Source organism: Channa argus, chromosome 4 (genome assembly GCF_033026475.1).
Source record: "Channa argus isolate prfri chromosome 4, Channa argus male v1.0, whole genome shotgun sequence".
NCBI classification, from domain to species: domain Eukaryota; kingdom Metazoa; phylum Chordata; class Actinopteri; order Anabantiformes; family Channidae; genus Channa; species Channa argus.
This window is the reverse complement of record NC_090200.1, coordinates 12,217,409-12,236,012: the sequence shown is the minus strand read 5'-3', so window position 1 is coordinate 12,236,012 and position 18,604 is coordinate 12,217,409. Positions and strand designations below refer to the sequence as shown.

The following is an 18,604-nucleotide window of genomic DNA, read 5'->3' as shown; positions in this document are numbered from 1 at the left end:
GTTGGTGCCTGCAAGTTGTCCCAGGGGTGTGCAGAACCATACTTTAAAAGCACATGGACTACAGCACCATCTAGTGAATCACACAAATACACTGACCATCATCAGAGGGCCATGAGTAAAAATCTGTTCCTGGAACACAAAAAGTCTTATTTTGTTAGTGTAAGGACTCTTGTGTAAGACAAAAGAGTCCTATTATCAATACAGTGCATGCTTTCCGTCAGTGGTTTGTGGTGTTTAACTCCACATTTGGTGTTAAAAGAGCAGAGTGCTTGATTCTGAAACTGAAAAATGGCTTTACGATAAAAATTGGATACGCGCATAGGTGAAAAACTTTGCACAATATATATTTTGAGTCAACTGTTCCAGAAACCTACAATGTGGACACACACTTTTGTGGCAATGTTTTTAATTTGTGCAGGGATTGTAGTGGGGAAGCCTTGGCCAGTTTTCCTGCAAACCTTGAATACAGCCCCGGAGTGATAACAAGCCTACAAATTAATGATGCCCTTAGTATGTATCAAGAGTAATTTTAGTGGGGTTATTATCTGCTTATAATTAGAGTAGACAAAACATTTTAAACCTTTCTCAGTATAATGCAACCCAGTTCTACCACACGTCAAACTACAACCTTAATAATAAACGCAAAGTTTACTTAACACCACCCTGAAGCTGTCAGTAAAAGCCAAACAATGGTCTCCCTGAAAAAGTAGAATGTATAATCATGTGTTATTCTTGAACACCAGTGGGCAGCACATCAACACATTGTGATGGAAATTGCAGCAAAAACATTGTAGCAGCATAGCAAAGAGGAGGCTGCTTTATTGTGTCTACTGGCAGGTAACATATAAACGAAACTCACCCTTTGATAAAATTCATTATTTCCCTCTGTCTGTGTGGATTAGCATCTCATTAAGGCTGTGGGGTGTAAGGGGAGGTTTAAAACTGATGAGCTAACCCTTCAACGGGCCAGTGGTTTGTTTCCTGAGAGATCGAATTTACAGTAACCTTGAGGTTTTGTAATCTTTTAATGTTTATTTTCTCTGCTTAAACTTGAAACGTTAAATGGTTATTTATGTATCACAAATTAAATGAACTGGCCTTTCTTAAGTAGAACAAAACTGGCATTGGAGATTAGTATCATAGCATCATATAAATGCACTGTGCTCCAATGAGCGGATGTGTTTATGTACAGGGTTCGATGGCAGTTAGTAAATTATTATATCTGTTGTGGAATTTGCTTAATATATAAGACTTAAACCTTTTGTGAATGAAAGCGCTCTGTTCTACATGTGACAGCCTAGTGACCAATGTTTCCCATTTTATATTATATGAACAGATATCCCATGAGGGTGGTAAAATCATTTATTCTACACATTTAGTTTATGATAACCTAAATATAATAGTGTTTTTGGCAATATGCGATGTGTTGGTAGATGCAAAGCAGTCGTCCACGAAGCACAGGGTCGGTGGATCGACTCTTGGTCCTCCTGGCTACACGTTGAAGTGTAGCCACAGTTGTCCCAAGTGTCTGCTACTTACTTGTAAGTAGCTTTATATAAATGCGACTGCTAAATTACAAATAATAAATTGCAATAGTGACTGATGGAAACAGCCATCAAACAAGCAGCAATAAAGAAAACGCAATAACATGCTGACAGACACGCAATTACGGCTTTTTTATGGAATGCATATCTTCATCCTAATGTTATGTGACTATTGTTGTAAAATTAAATAATTCAAGTGGAAAAATGTCTTTGTCTAGTCTTTGTTGACAGATCAATTTTTTTTATAAAAAAGTAAATATGTCTTCTGTAATAGTACATCAGCACAGCAGGAAATTGGATAAGTATTTTGATTAGTTTATCACTATAGGGACATGATACTCGTGTTTTGTTTCAATAAATTTCTGCTACGTTTGCATTTTATGTGTAACCAGCCCTTAACAATCTTGAGCCAAATTAGTTGTATTGATGATTCATGTTTTAGTCTGTTTAAAAAAAATCAATCACTTCTTCAGGATTTAACAATGAAAACACTGCAGACACTGATAGCTGCAGCTCTAACATATTTTTTGCACCATCCACATCTTTTCTCTGTTGCTCTGGTTTAAGTTTGGCTTAAAAGTTTGGAAGATTTGAATGTTTCAGCCCCTTGATAATTTAGTGAGAAGTCTCCTGGAATTGTCCCATAATTTGTGTTGTTAGTGTGGAGCAGCGGCAATGCATTATCATGGTTTGTTTACTGTCTGTTTTAAAAACTATGTGACTGATTATTTATGTAAATAATTTGTTAATATGCCTGGGAAGAGGGTAACAACAAAACTTCATGCCTTGTGTGACAGGCACAAAAGAAGTAAACACGTTAAAAAAGGGTGCTGACATTAGAAAAAAAATATTGATTAAGAAAGTTGATTTGCCAAAGGTTTTTCTTTTTTCATATTTTTAAATAAAAAAAAAAATCGGTCCAGTTCCCGTGCATCAACTCTAATGCAGTAAAACGTTGAAACTGCACATTGTTACTTTACTGACAAGCAGCCAGTGAGACTGCAGGGGACACGTTACCCGTTTGTGTGACTGATAATGTCACGGTGGATATATGATTTTATTGGCCATACTGTTGTTTTCTGACAGTTGGAACTTTCTAATGCCTTATGAAACAACTCGTATAATCCATTGTGCATGTTTTAATACATTATGCAACTATGGTTCAGCAGGCTACCAACAAAGACTTCGACACAGCCTACATTTTGTAAATGAAATAGTCAATATGCAGATTATGACTAAATGTCATTGTTCCACATTCAGAGCGTCGACAGACATGATTTCACACAGATGCATAAAGACCAGACCTTGGATTCTCTGGCATCCTAGTGAATAGGAACTCAAAGCCTGGATCGCATCCGTGAATCATCCTCTCCGCTTGTCCTGACTGGGCGGGGTGAGCGCACGTGCCACCCGGGCTCCTGTGGCCACACGATAGAAAAGCTCCGTCAACATCCACGCTGTCAGAGAGCGAGAAGCTGATGTCTCAGTGATGTCGGCGCTCTTTGGATTCCGGTGCCAGCTGCGCGCACGTCTGTCATCACCTTGCATCGACAGAAAGCTCCGGTATTTTGGGGAGGTGGAGATCATGCTTTGTCATTGAGGAGCTCAGCAGCAACGTTCTCCCACTCTGGCACGTCCGACGCTCAGCAAGCTGCATCCTGATGCGCTCTCATCTGCATCCTGATGCGCTACCTGGATCTGTATGTTTTTCCCCGCTAACTGCTTCTACATGACTGTCGGACTGAAGCGGCCACGTCTCTTTCACGCTTCTCAATGTTTGGACCGGGGGAGAGAGGCACGTCCCAAGTGTCAAACAAGATACGACCTGTCCTGCGGATGTTTGACTCCAGTAGCAGTCAAAGTGTATGCGATTCATGATTCACCCCAGTGTGTTCACGGACTATCCTTAGAGCGCATTTGTTATCCTTCTTCAAAATGGAAATATTCCAGTCTTCTATGCGCAAACGGCTTTACAGCTTGCCGCAGAACATTGGACAAAAACCCTTCGTGACTGACGAAGAAGACCACGGCGACAAGGACACTAAAAGGAAAAGTATTCGGCTAAAACATTTGTCCTCTCCGTCTCCTGCCAGCAGTTGCAAAAGCATTGGCGACGCCAGGAGCGAGGACCTGGAAAGGGACGTGTCCGTGAAGACCAACTTGAACGGGGACTGTCGCTTATTTAGAGGCAGCATCTCTTCCATCACCGGGCGCCATCCTCTTGGGTCAGAACCGGCCGAGCAGCAGCGCCTCATCCCTGAAGCTGATCTCGGTGTCAGTGAGAGTTTCCCCTGGGAGCTCGGCCCCGGGGCCCATCTGCATGCAACGGGTGGTCTGTGTGGCGCAGCCGGGCAAGCGACTGTATTTGACCAATCAAGCTTCATCAAGTTGGAGGGTACTGAGCAAATAATACCAGAAGATGATCGGCTCTACCAAGCCGGCTTCATGCACCGGCAGTTTGGGGCAATGCTCCAACCGGGAGTCAACAAGTTCTCCCTGCGGATGTTGGGGAGTGAGAGGGCCGTGGAGCACGAGAGGGAACGAGTAAAGTCTGCTGGCTTCTGGATAATCCACCCCTACAGTGATTTTAGGTAATTTATGGGAAGAAAACATTTCCAGTGATCCTGTCACATATTGGCCTGCAAAATTGTAATTGCCTAATGAGACATAAAACCCAATCTGACGAGTTCTCTACAAATGTAGCATCCTATCGTCACACTAATCCCCTATATACCATCTTTTGCAATCGATCACCGTGATGATATGATGGCAACCTTATAATCAGGGGCCTGTGCAGTGCACGTGTAATATCATTAGCACAATGTGTAATCCATACACACCTGAATAGATAAATGGCTCAATTTCTGAAAATGATTCTCTTTCTCGTGGTTCAGGCCATTATTGCATGGACCTATGATATACCTTAAAAGTGGTTGATTAGCTTGCAAATTCCTTTCATAAGCAAGGTGACTGCCAAATAATTTCATGCATATGCAAGATGCTTTCGTTTGGACTTGAGAAATGTGTGTTGTGTTATTAAAATAAAATACAGTGTTATATGGTCATCTAACTTATCAATTTTCTGTATTTTCTCTACCTGTAAACAAACTCTGTAGTTCCCTCGCCTACTGTACAGGCCATGCTGTACATGCATACAAGCATGCGTGATGTGCATTGCATGTTACACATAAACCAGCATTTTGTTCATCACCGCCATTAAGGGATTTTCATGACATTTAACCTTGAGGCTCACTGTCACTAGCCAGTTGTACGCTGATGTGTGTCACTGCAATTTTTTTTCTACTCATCTGAATGACACTTTTTTTTTTATCATTTAGCGAGGGCAGTGGATTACAGAGAGTGCAGCAAGGGCTTGGAAATGGGGTAATCAAAATAGGGTAACATGACCATTCAAGATATTAGAAGCACACATCAGTGGAGATTATTACAGCACAATTAGTCTAATGGAGCAGAGATGGTGTGGATGGGGAGGGGGACACACCACAAAACCCTGAACACAGACACAGCAAGAGAGAGAGACAGACAGAGAGATTGAAATGAAAATGATGTTGTGAGGAATCAGGACACCCAGCTGTTAACTTTGTGTATGAGTTATGCAGTGTCATTACTTAGTGTTTGGTTGGGGTCATTTTTGCTGCCTGGTCGTCGTGTGAATATTCTATCCCGCAGAGCTTTTTGGGCCATTTTGGTTATTGAGACACTATTGCATTCAGCATTACAGGCAACTTTACACACTTCTTTGTATAAGTTGTGGGCGGACATAAAGTGCGTGTTTCTGTAACCACTGTCCCATCAGGCTCATACAGCTTAACATATGCAGCCTGTCCTTTTGTCCAAGAGTCTCACAGTTGTTTATAACATGAGTTACATGACTATATATTAAAGTACTCTGTGGCTACAGCAACAGACATACTGAACTGGCACACTGTGTAAATATGTTTAATATGATTGCTGCTGGGCATGAGCCCCAGTACAGGTGTGTGTTAAGCCACTGAGCTACATGCAGGCTGTTGTGCTTCAGCTGCGCTCTGGCAGCAAAAGATAAGTATCTCTGGTACAAATGTGATCCCTTTTTCAGCTGTCCTGATTGATCTAAGCTCCTTTCACCATTTTTAAGCCTTTTTGTGCTCACTTTGCTTGTAACTCCTCTCTTTTTGTGCTTTCATGCTGTTTAACGTGGTTGCACTCTGACCTAAATAATGCTATGTCCCTTTTTGGACCTGTAGAGGTCCAGAGACCCCACAACTGTCGGCTTTATTTTACTGGTAACACCAGATTACACCAGTAAATTGTTTGATGCATACCGTGTACACAGTCAGCTGATGAGCAAACAGTCCATTACTGGCATCCAATGCAGACCTATGTTTTTTTTTTTGTTTTTTTTTTGTGGGTTCCAGCTGTTCCAGGGTTCTGCAGCACAGTGACGTGTGCAAAACAGTAATGCTAACTACTCAACATCTGGCTGATGGAAGGGGAATTTGGGAGATGACACGAATTCCCAGGAGATAACGGTAGATTTAGTCAGAGAAGGAAAGTGCAATTAGGACCAGTGTGTCACTGCAGAGACAACAGGCAGAGGAAAGAAGGAATGTAAATGCTTTGTTTGGCAGAGAACAACAGCAAGCTGATTAGAACAAATGGTCACCCTGTCCTCACTGGTTCCCTGTTGTTGTGATGTTCTGTGAAGGTTGCGTACCAGCAACAATAGGTGGAGGTGTACTGAAATGGAATATGTAGGGTGCAATATAGCTCGGACAAGTGACATGTTTCCACCTTTCTTTCCCAGTCAGTCATGACTACAGACAGTTGTTCAACCTGCACTTTTGAAAGGTTTCATTTCTTTTGACGCCCTATCCAATTGAATGTAACACAGGTTCCCGTGGCTATTATAAGTTCTTTCATATGCTTTGAGCGTTAACCCATAAGTGGTGTAATGCGTGCACTCTTTTAGCTATGCCTCACTCCACCTTTGCGGTTTCTGCTGGCTTTGCAGACGTGTCAGGCCTCGTGTTGCATCGATAGGCTGTTAATTTGTTTCCTAAATAGATCGGACAAGCAGTCACACATGTGCATGCGTTCACATCTTACATCCAAATCACATTCGTGATGCTAATCTTTGCAAACTAACACTTTGTTTGGCTGAGCTGTGCATTCCCTATACTGCTGTGAACTAGTCGGCAAAATATATTATTTTTAATTAAGCTACTTAAAGGAGAATTACAAAGTAGGAGGCAGAATTTGAAAATAGGGTGTCAGGCTTTGTGTTTCTACTCTAATAGGAATGATGTGACTGGTGATGAAACATATACATTTTCAGGAAAGTATTGTGTAAAACATTCAAGTGAATGTACTGTACAGACTGAAATTGTTGTTGTAAACAACTGAAAGCTGCACAAATAAACTCAATCACAGTGCTGCTGACCGTTTAGTTAGTTGTGAAAATCAATGTTTTCTTTTCATGAGCAATTCAGATGAATTCCAGTACCCAATTTTCCTCTCCATCCCTGTGGCCAGCAGCCCAATATTGAACTGAATTGGAGAACAACTGTTGTTCTTTTGAATCAACCAATTTCTTTGTTCACGTTTATGCTCAAGCCATTTGTTTCTATTTTTTTCTGCTCATTTGAGAGCAAATCTCCTGGATTGTTTTACAGTGTGAGACGGCAAGTTGCACAGAAATTTATTTCTGTTTGAAGGGCTCTCACATCTAGAATTGCTTTCAACATGCAGCACGCACTCAAAGACACAGTTGACTCAAACTTTCACTCTGTGTAGACTAAACACCAACCATTGATAAAATTTGTTTGTTCATAATCTGCTTCTGTGTTTCATAGATTATTTTCTTCTATTTCACTTAAAGAAAACAGACATAAAAATATAAACTATGAGAAAACAGTATCTTTACCAGGGGATGCAAATAATGATAATTTAATTATTGATCATACTGCTACTTTGTCTGCTGATCCATGAAGAAATGCTCATTATGCCATTATATGTTCCCAGAACCTTTCTTTCTACATTGGTACAAGTCAGCAGAATATTTAAAAAAAAAAGTCTAATTAAAAGAAATCAACATAGCTGTAGAAGTTTCGGCCACCATCTCTCCACCTTCACTTTCTGCCTCCATTCTCATCCATTTAACAAGCAGCTTTTTCGTAAATGAAAGTAAAGGTACATTATTGCAGGCAGTCTCCTGAAAGTCACTAATGCATGCTGACATAAAATGTCATTTTGACAAAGGCCTGAGTGAAGTGTGTGATTTATCCAAGGACTGTTTCTCACTTTGTCCTGCTGTTATGCAGATATGAGTAGTGTGTGTGTGTTGCTGTGTGTTTCAGGTTTTACTGGGATCTGACCATGCTGCTGCTGATGGTGGGAAACCTCATCATCATCCCTGTGGGCATCACCTTCTTCAAGGACGAGCACACTCCTCCCTGGATCGTCTTCAACGTGGTCTCGGACACCTTCTTCCTCATGGACCTAGTCCTCAACTTCCGAACGGGCATTGTAAAAGAGGACAACACGGAGATTATCTTGGACCCGCAGCAGATCAAGATCAAGTACCTAAAGAGCTGGTTTGTGGTGGACTTTATCTCCTCCATACCTGTGGACTACATCTTTCTCATCGTAGAAACGCGTATTGACTCTGACTTTTACAAGACCGCCAGAGCCCTGAGGATCGTTCGTTTCACCAAGATTCTCAGTCTGCTGCGGCTTCTGCGGCTCTCCAGACTCATTCGCTATATCCACCAGTGGGAAGAGGTAGATCCTGCAGGAATAAGCCCTTTGGATGTTTCCTATAGGAGTTCACAACAGATACAACATGGATATTTAAAGTTTTAGTGTTGCTCTGAGAAAATGCCAACATTTATATTCCAGCCATTTAAATGTGAATATTTTAAATCTTTGACAGTATAAATTGAATGCCCTTTGACTTCATTGCAAAAAAGTACTTTAAAGATGCAAACTTTTGGCTCTGAAAATCTGTATCAAGATATAAGTATTTACTGAACGGACTAATCGTTCGTTTTTAGTTGCAGTCCTGTTCTTAAATCCTCAAATCTCTTCTGGATGAAGTCCTGGTCACAGTGAGATTTTCCTTGCAGTAGCAGATTTTTACATAACTTGTAACCTTTATGCTCTCAGTAACAGGGGGAAACATATCATCCAGCTTTTGGCAAAACAAATGTCCACAATCTTAAAACTGCAGAGTTAATTTGTTCGTTCTCCTCTGAGGCTTAAACATACAAAATTGACTTAATACCAGTTATTTTCCTGATGTTGCTTGCAGATGGTCATGCAATGCTAAAACAGCATCTGGTGGTCTATGAAAGATTAAGAACAGAAGGTCTGGTATAGGACCCCTGTATCTGTCATTCAACACATCACCTACTGTATATTTCAAGAGAGTAGATTTTTCTTTACAAAAGAATATGTGTTGTCATTGTTTCAGCTGCATTAATGCTGATAATCTGTGGCACAGGTTTTCCATATGACCTATGATCTGGCCAGCGCCATGGTGCGGATCATGAACCTGATTGGTATGATGCTGCTGCTGTGTCACTGGGATGGCTGTTTGCAGTTCCTAGTTCCCATGCTGCAGGACTTCCCTGCTGACTGCTGGGTCACCAGAAACAAGATGGTGGTAAGTGGATTATTTATGAGTCAGACAGCAGCATTCAAATGTGTTCCTCTCAAAGGCAGCGTTGTTACTGAGTGATGGGGACCTACATGAACACAAAATTCAGTTTTTGTTAATTCATGTGATAATTTGCTGTACAATCAGATCAAAATCTGGGGATTGTTGGTGAGTTGTTTGGTCACAGTAAATCAAATCTGATCAAAGCACAACTACATAATCCAGATTAAATTGTATTGCTAATTTTAATTTACCCATTTTTTTTAAACCAAACATGCCCCAGTTTCACCCTCTCAAATTATGAGGACATTCATTTGTTGCATCAATCAAGAATTAATCACATATTAATATAACTAAATTAAACATATTATTAATTATAGTTCTGGGTATTTAGTGTATTAATAGGAAAGTTAAGAGACATGGACAGTAATAAGTGTATGCATGAGCTTGCATGTTATAAGGTGATGTTTTATGATGGTCTCAGCAGGTATTTCCAAACAAAAAGAAACCTGGAAAATAAAGGCCTCACCACCCGTGTGACAAAGACAAGTTTCTGCACTAATATATTAATATTAATAAATGTCTTTATTCCTGCACTTTTCTTACAGAATGACACATGGGGCCAGCAATACTCCTACGCGCTGTTCAAAGCCATGAGTCACATGCTCTGTATCGGTTATGGCCTGTACCCCCCTATTGGTATGGCTGACGTGTGGCTCACCATCCTCAGCATGATTGTAGGGGCTACTTGCTTTGCCATGTTTGTGGGGCATGCGACAGCACTCATTCAGTCTTTGGACTCCTCCAGGCGGCAGTACCAAGAAAAGGTTGGTATCTTTCTCTGAATGGTTGATATTTCTTTTAGAAAAATCAACTTTGAGAGTTGAAATAACTAGTGAAAAATACATTCAATCCAGTAGTAGAGTGTAGTACTACTTCACATCTTTTACTTTAGTAAAAATACTAAGAAGATTATCCACATTTTACCTAAAGTAAGTAATTTACTAAGAAAAGTATGCATTTTAAACAATGCTTATGAATGTTGTGGAAAAACATGTAAAGTAATTCATAAAATAAAGATTCGGAGATCACTCTTGCTAAAGTTGGAGCTGATTTTAACCACTGTATGTGCTGTCACATGGTTAGCCCATTATGATACATCAGAATTTATTAGTTCACAATATTAAAAAACATATACAGTATTTGATATTAAAATCACAAAGGTGTGATAATGTGGATGATTAGTGTGTAAAACTGTAGTGAAATTCTACATTAACATTATTATTATTTACCATATAGTAAATCTGTTCTGTACTAAAAATAATGATTTGAATGCAGGATTTCTACTTGTAATTTATTTTCCCATTGGTGTTGCTGCTTTTACTTAAGGATGGAAATTTGTCTTCTAACTGATTTAAAATGCAGTTAGTGAAGTGTGATTAATAAATGGCATTAAAGGTTTTATTCCGAAATGATGTAAACCCAGCTTATATTCACCTGTTTACAGCTAAAACATGTCCTTAAAACCACTGGTCTGCAAATGAGACTGTTTATAAATGGGAACTCAAAGAAATATTGAATCACAATGGCTGACAAATGTTTCTGTTGTGAATTTTTAATAGAAAATGGAGACATGAACTTTTGAAATATAGCTAAACCCAGATAAGAAAAGCAGTACAGCAACTACATAGCATAGGTTGATCAAACACAGACCATTTCTGGTGCTGTGCTGGTAGAGTACACCGCTGAAGGACACAGTAGTTAATGTTATTAGCCGCAGCCTGCAGAGCACAACTGTATTTGTCAGATGGGACAGAGGGACAACATTGCACTGTGGGCAGGTTTCACAGATGGCCTGACAGTTGACTGTTAACATAATGAGACACATTATTGTCCACCTCTGAGCCAACACATCAATCACTTTAATATATTTATTTTGACATGACTTTGAATTTTGTCATACACACAAATGCAGTTTGATGTTTTTCTGTGTGGTTTGTTTTATCTAAAAGGCTTTTTTTTAACTTTATAAATATAATATGTTTATTTCTGTCATTGCAGTATAAGCAAGTAGAGCAGTATATGTCCTTCCACAAGCTCCCTGCCGACATGCGTCAGAGGATCCATGATTACTACGAGCATCGTTATCAGGGGAAGATGTTTGACGAAGAAAGCATTTTAGAGGAGCTGAATGAGCCACTGCGAGAGGTCAGATGTCATCCATGTTGATGTTTTTTTTTTTAAGTTTTGGCTTCAACATCTGTTAAAACTAAAGCTTGATTTAAACACCCACAAAAAACACACTACTCCTTTTTATAATATCTAAGTAAGACACTTAAGACAGTAAAGTAAAAGTTGTAATAATGTGAAATATTAGTATTCACAGGAGAATAAATATTTGTTGACAAATACTCTGCCTTGCTCGCATTAAAATGAAGTGTTACAATAAGGTTTCCCATATATTGTATTTTATTTATTTTGAAACATTTTGTCTCAATGACAAATATGTGATTTAATTTATAATTTATGCAGTCTAATATTGCTCTGTTACTTTGCACGCTAACGTTAATAGTCATGTAATCTGATTAGTAATGGCTGGACACTGTATGAGGACAGACAACCTCATTACCAGAGCATTAATCTGCTTTTATAATGATTGAAAAGTACACATGTAGTAACATTTGTTTTGTCTAAAATCCAAAACCCTTTTTTTGTGTCTTCTGCAGGAAATCATCAACTTCAACTGTCGTAAACTGGTGGCATCCATGCCTCTGTTCGCCAACGCAGATCCAAACTTTGTCACCTCCACGTTGACCAAACTGCGCTTTGAGGTCTTCCAGCCGGGTGACTACATCATCAGAGAGGGAACCATCGGCAAGAAGATGTACTTCATCCAGCATGGCGTTGTCAGTGTCCTGACCAAGAGCAGCAAAGAAATGAAGCTGTGTGATGGCTCCTACTTTGGAGGTAATATCTGCACTAAACCTGCTGTGTGTACTGCTTGCTAATATATACTGCAGCTGGCAGCAGGTCTGTTTGAACGTGGTAATAGTATGATTCGTTTTGATTTATTTTCCTCTGGCACTCAGCAGATTAACTTCACTGACTGTTACAGCTGGGAAAAAATGTCCACATCATCTCCTTAAAAGGGCTTGGGACTAAGAGGAGCAAAGCTCTGTGATCTTTGATTCCATCTGTGGGGTTTTCCCCTTTGTTAACATCATATTTAAAGCTGAAATCCAGAACTTTCCATTTGTCATCGTTCTTGCTATGTCGTTTCAACCTGTCACTGTCAGCTGTTTAGCAGAGTGAAATTGTCCAGAAAAATATAATTTAATTCACTTGTATTTTCAGCTTTCAGTGATTCAATCTGAACAAATTTCATTTAACATCACACCATGGAAATTATTTCTAGCCATATCTAAATGTTTAACTATACTCCAGCCTCCATTTGTGGTAGAATAATATGGTAATCACATAGGGTTAAATATTTTAGCTTAAAGCTTAAACATACATAAAACTGTAAGTGACGACAGAAACTGTGTGCAAACCAGCACATGCCAAAATAAATATCAGAAGTCCCATGTTGTCATGTGTAATAAATAGATTAAACTGATAACGGGACATTTGAGAGAGTGAGTGTGTGAGTCCGTGTGTGTTTGTCTCTATATCCTCAATATGTCTGTCCTGAAAATATGTCTACTTTATTTTTAAATGGCGCATTATTTTATTTTTCTGATCTGGCACGGCCGATGAGGTCAGGACAAAGTGTAAGCTGCAGAAATTGCATTAAGTGCTCCATCTGTGGGGTTCAGAGGCATTGGTCTTTTCATGTTTTATCGTCTCACGTTAACAATACAGTTGTTTTTTTGGATTTTTTTTCCATTTCCTTTTATGAATGGATCGAAAAAATTATTTTTTTAGACTGGATCACATAACTTGTATGAGAAAATGGAAATAGTCCTCATATAACACTTCATATCAGTTACCCATTTCAAAGTCATGATGTTAATCTCTGTCTTGCACTCAGCAGCAAGAAATGGAGAAAATAATTAAACTTCCCCCCCCCCCCTCCCTCACTGCAGAAATCTGCCTGCTGACCCGAGGCAGGAGGACAGCCAGCGTGCGAGCTGATAACTATTGTCGGCTCTACTCTCTGTCAGTAGACAATTTCAATGAGGTGCTGGAGGAGTATCCCATGATGAGGAGAGCCTTTGAAACTGTGGCTCTCGACCGCCTGGACCGCATCGGTGAGTCCTCTTTGAAGAGATAAATCAGATTGTATATTGTATATTGAGTTACATGTAAATATGCAGTAGTTATTATACATTTACATTGTGTCACTTTTGCTTCTGTTTCTCCAGTGGTAGGGGAAAAGTAAAAGTACAAGTGCAACCAAAGTTAAAATAATTGAATACACGTAGTATTACAAGTAAACAACATAAATCTGTGGAGTTGTGAGATAATTAATTAGGGTTGACTAGAATTAGTCCGGATCATTTTAACTGTTTTACTTTTTATCATTTTATATGGGCACCTCTTTGAAAAACTCACAGGTAGAAGGTGGAGTAACATAATTAGACATAAACCCATGGCAGGATTTTCTACTGGAAGAGTGAAATGAACAATTTATTTTGTATCAGGACCAGGGGATTAGTAATCCATCAGTAATATGTACTGTGGTATGGCTTTGTTTTTTTGTCAACAGGGAAAAGGAACTCTGTTCTTCAGCATAAAGTCCAGCATCACCAAAGTTCTGGTGCACTAAACCTCCAGGAAAATGAGATCATCCAAAGAATCGTCCAACATGACCGTGACATGGCCCAGTGCACACAGCTGATTCAGACCAGCATGCCACAAAACCTAAACTCTGCCCCTTCTCCTCCATCACCCACCCCTGTCATCTGGGCCCCGCTGGTTCAAGCCCCACTCCAGGCTGCTGCAGCCACCACCCCACTGGCTCTGGCCTTGGCCCACCACACCCAACTGCCTCCCATCCTCTTCCACCATCCTCTGGCACCAGGCTCTGGATCCCTGAAGGACCCCACCAGCCATCCAAAGAGAATCCACATTGGAGCAAGCACACCTGGTGCCTGTGGTTCAGGACCAGGTTCTCCTGCCAGCTCCTGCCAATTACGCTCCGGGCCCGTGTCACCCATGCTGACGTCTCAGCCCATCTTTACCAGCAGCCTGCAGCCCCTATCCCCACTGCCTACACACCAGCCCCCGCCCCATCCTCCCCACTCCGGTATAGCCTCAGTCTTCCCTATTAGCCAGGCCACTGTCTCCTACACCTGCTCTACTCAGCTCCACTCCCAGCCCTTCCACGGTGCTATGACCACCCCACCCCACCCAATAGGTTTACTCCAGCAGGGGGTGCCAGGGAGGCTAGCTGGGAGATTTCCAGCTCCTTCTTCTTCCACCTTAAGTCCTCTGATCTGCAGCTCAGTCAGCCCCATACTTAGCCAGCTGCATACTCCTCATGCCATGCAGCTACATATGGGGCCCAGTCATGACAGAGCAGGCAGGACATCCAGAGGTCTTAACCTCCCACACTTTCCCGCTACCCCCAGCACCCGGTCCTCCATTGGTTTTATTCAGCCAGCATCTACAGTCACACCCGGGGCCTCAGATTCACTGGCCCAGCACAGCTTGGCAGGTCTCCAGTCTGTTTTCCTCCCCCAGGTTCTCCCCGAGTACTCGGCCCTTGCTGCCCTGTCTCAGTATGGCTCTGGCGAGGGCTCTCCCAGCTACACTTCTCCAGTCCACAGTCCTAGCATGCAAAGCCCTGTGAGAGGAAGAACAGTTTGCCACACTGAGCTCTCCAGCATCAGTGACTCTCGTAGCCCTCTGACCTCTCAGGCCTCATGCCCTGCCAGGGTGGCCTGTACCCTCAAAGAGAGGGCAGAGTCCTCGGTGGATCTATTTGCCCAGGAAATAAAGACTATCTCAGGCTCTCACTGCTCTATACACCAGGAAAGGCCTTTGGCCATAAGCGGCTCCTCAGAGAGAGTAGCACAGGCATTGAGCCCCTTCTCCTCCCCAATGGCTGTCAGTAAACCCAACAACCCAATCCCAGGTCAAGCCACACCTGTCCGTAAGACACATTCAGGGCCTGAACCTCACAACCAATCCACTGGTTTTCATTCTCCTCATGTGAGATCCCCTGCTAAGATGTTAGAGACTGAACACAAACAGGCTAAACTTCCTTCCAACTTGTGAGGTTCAGACACACCCTCCTTTAATGCCTGAATCGATTGTCTCCTTTATGGCATTGTTTTTACCAATTTATTGTTTAATTTAAAAGTAGGAGGGTGTGTTACTTTAATTGTATTGGAAATCTATGGTTTTATTTTTAATCAGAGTCAATGGATCATGGATAATACTAAAAAAAAATGACAAATATTTTTTTCTACAGGATATTGCTTATTTGAATAGAATGATACAATCCAAAAATTGATGGGTATATATAGCACTTCATGAAAGTATCAATTGTTCTATGTATTATATTATAACCACTTTCTGTCATTGTCATGTGTATTTGTTGAAAACCCCACTGAACAAGCACTTTTGTGTACCCGTTTAGTGACACCAGTTCAGTTAGAAATTTGTCCAAAACTGTATCCAGTTATGACTGAAACCAAAAAGTATTGACTTTTTTTTAATGTCCTTTCTCACAACGGAGTGTATCTTGTGAATGCAAGATTACCCCCTACGAGATTCTATGAGAGACAGACTGTGCACTTTCAGAGATCACTGAACGCAAAGGTTTGATTATGGCATGTCTTCCGCTTGTTTGAGCAACATTGGTTGAGCAATATTGCACGACCCAAAGGGGTCACACAAATCAGATCACATTAAGAAATACACAAAAGTAATAAATGTACTGTAATTTTTGTCTTTCTGGTTTACAAAAGTGGGACTCTGTATGATTGTGGTGAAGAAGAAGGCAATGATTGTTTTTTTGTAGAATAACCAGACACCTAAATTTTTGTTCTGTCCCTCAACAGCTGCTTCGGCACGTGACGAGCTGCAAAACTGATGCCAACTCATTTCAATCTGAAATGAGTCTCTGCTTTGGTACAGAACATATTTCTGAGCCAAGTTCTGTGTGCCATTAGCATAGTATGCAATAATATGTGTTTTTTTTAATGGGTAAACAAAGGTACTGTCAATTGAAGCACTTGATGAGATTCTGTTTTTAGATTAAACAGATTAAAACAAAGGAATCGGATATTTTAAAAAAAAGCAATTTGATAATCAAACATCCTGAAACCAGCGATGCACTAAGATCGATCTGAATGTTTCTTGCACCAGTCAAAGGGCTAAAAGCAGTTATCTGGACACATCCTTAACAAGAAACCCTGATGGGTCATATTGCTGCATATTTACCTCTTTCATTGTACATTATTTGATTGTAAAATTTGACAATGGCTGAACAATTGGTGCTTTGTGATGCTATGCTGAATCAATAAGACGTGTGTCACTGGCTGCTTTTTAAAAGCTGGACTCTTAAATCCTTCTACTTGTTAATAAGTTCATGTGCTTGAATAATACTTCACTCTCTTTCAACCTGTGGTCAGCATGGAACTGTAAGCAACTAGCTGGTCAGAGGATCCAGTCCAGAGGCTTCAGCTTCCTGGTTACTGAACCCGACATTTGCTAACTCTGACTCACAAAAGGGAAGAGAGATACTATCAGTTGCTAGCCAGTCACTGCCAATGGGCTTAATCAATCCCTCATTAATATTCTCCTCCAACCCTGCACCACCACACCACCTGCCAGAGGCATCAGCTCGCATTGAGTATAAGGTTGTTCAAGGTGGGTGTAGCAGAGGGGATGTCAGTCATCCATTTATTTATAAATTTATTTCTGCTGCCTTTTAACGATCAAATCTGATAAATATCTCACCTGTGTATGTTAGGCATATTTTATTTTAGCTACTGAATTCAATGCAATAAAACAACATATGGTCAATGATGCTCAGACTAGCTGTGGATTTCTTTTCAAGAGCAGAGCAGGGCACGACGGAGAATCTGATAAAATGCTGGTGAAGTTTCAGACTTTAAGCCGGATTATAAAAGAGGAACTGCCAACATTTAAAATAGGCAGGATTATAATCTGTCAGATATTCGAGTCGTCAATACAAAGAAAATTATCTGCCATGTTCCTGAAGTGATAACTGCTGGATTAGTGAGTAAATATAGAAATTAAATTCAGCACTACCACGAGGTTTGATTAAAATAATCTGTTTTCACTTTGAGATGATGCTGCATGGTTCATCCAAATCATATAAAACTTATTCAAATGTCACCCAGGACAAAGATGTCCCCTGTCCTGAAATAACTCCACTAGATGAGCTAATTTTTTGAAGATTGCATTATATAATAGCCTGGTGTTATTATTATTATTTTTTTATTTATTTCCAGTATTTTTCCATCTGGGTATTGATAATTTGGGGATTAAAAATGGAGAAATAGAAGCCACTGGGGATTTCTGGATGTATTTATTTTCTAGAGACAGACAGTGTGAAATGCTGAAATATTTAAAACTTAATGTAAGAGAAATATGTAATATCTCAGAGAACGTGTTTTGCTATTTATTCCAGTTTTTATTTCAAGCTGTCCTTTTTCTAAAACACACAGAACAATTGACAGTCCTCTTATTTAATGTTTTTCTACCTATTGGTACTCAGAGCGCTTTACACTGCTTCTCATTCACCCATTCACACTTGCAAACCAATGGGGGAGCTGCTATGCAGTTGGCCAACACTCACCGGGAGCAACTAAGTTGGGGTTCAGGGTCTTGCTCAAGGACACTTTGATGAACCAGCAACTGGGGGATTGGTGGATTACCGCTCTACCTCCTGCGTCACAGTCGCCGCCAGATAATCATATTCATAGACAAAAACATTTATTTCTAGTACCTCTTATTTTATTCAAATAGTTTAATACTGAATTCTGTGGGTTTACTTGGGTACTTTAAGCATCTTATAAAGGAATACGTCTTTGGCCTCTGATACCAGCACTTTTAACAATTTTGTGATGATAGGTGTGATTTGAAAGATGACTAAGTTTTGTTCATTTAAAATGTTTGTTGATTTTGTCTTTTATTTTTTTGTAATGCAGTTTATCTATTGTATGTTTATGTGTTATGTTTATTATTATGTTTGGGGCACTTTTTATTTTTTTCAGTTCTAGTTGATTCTGTAGCTATAAACCACATTGTGCTTACATGTAGTGAAATCAAATATTTTTAATTACAGAATGGAATATACTAAAAAACTGTTATCGTTAACTATAACACTGATTGTAATGGATAAGTATTCAGAATTAGCGATATCACAATGGAGAAATCCTCAAATACACTCAAAAGGACTATGTTCCAAAGCATACAGTAA

General features: G+C 40.2%; 1 protein-coding gene across 1 annotated transcript; it reads left to right on the top strand.

The window, feature by feature from the left end:
• Positions 1–81: 81 nt before the first annotated feature.
• Positions 82–18,466, top strand: LOC137125675 (potassium/sodium hyperpolarization-activated cyclic nucleotide-gated channel 3-like). The gene is made up of 8 exons (XM_067501517.1): positions 82–4,135; positions 7,904–8,327; positions 9,049–9,210; positions 9,813–10,031; positions 11,266–11,412; positions 11,931–12,171; positions 13,290–13,454; positions 13,913–18,466. Exons 1-8 carry the CDS (start codon positions 3,480–3,482, stop codon positions 15,424–15,426), a joined length of 3,528 nt encoding a protein of 1,175 aa, XP_067357618.1. The 5' UTR covers positions 82–3,479; the 3' UTR covers positions 15,427–18,466.
• Positions 18,467–18,604: the final 138 nt, after the last annotated feature.

Coding starts and splice junctions, on each gene's coding strand:
- LOC137125675 (XM_067501517.1), top strand. CDS start 3,480: ATGGAAATATTCCAGTCTTCTATGCGCAAACGGCTTTACAGCTTGCCG. Junction 8,328..9,048: donor ATATCCACCAGTGGGAAGAG/GTAGATCCTGCA, acceptor TCTGTGGCACAG/GTTTTCCATATGACCTATGA. Junction 13,455..13,912: donor CGACCGCCTGGACCGCATCG/GTGAGTCCTCTT, acceptor TTTTGTCAACAG/GGAAAAGGAACTCTGTTCTT.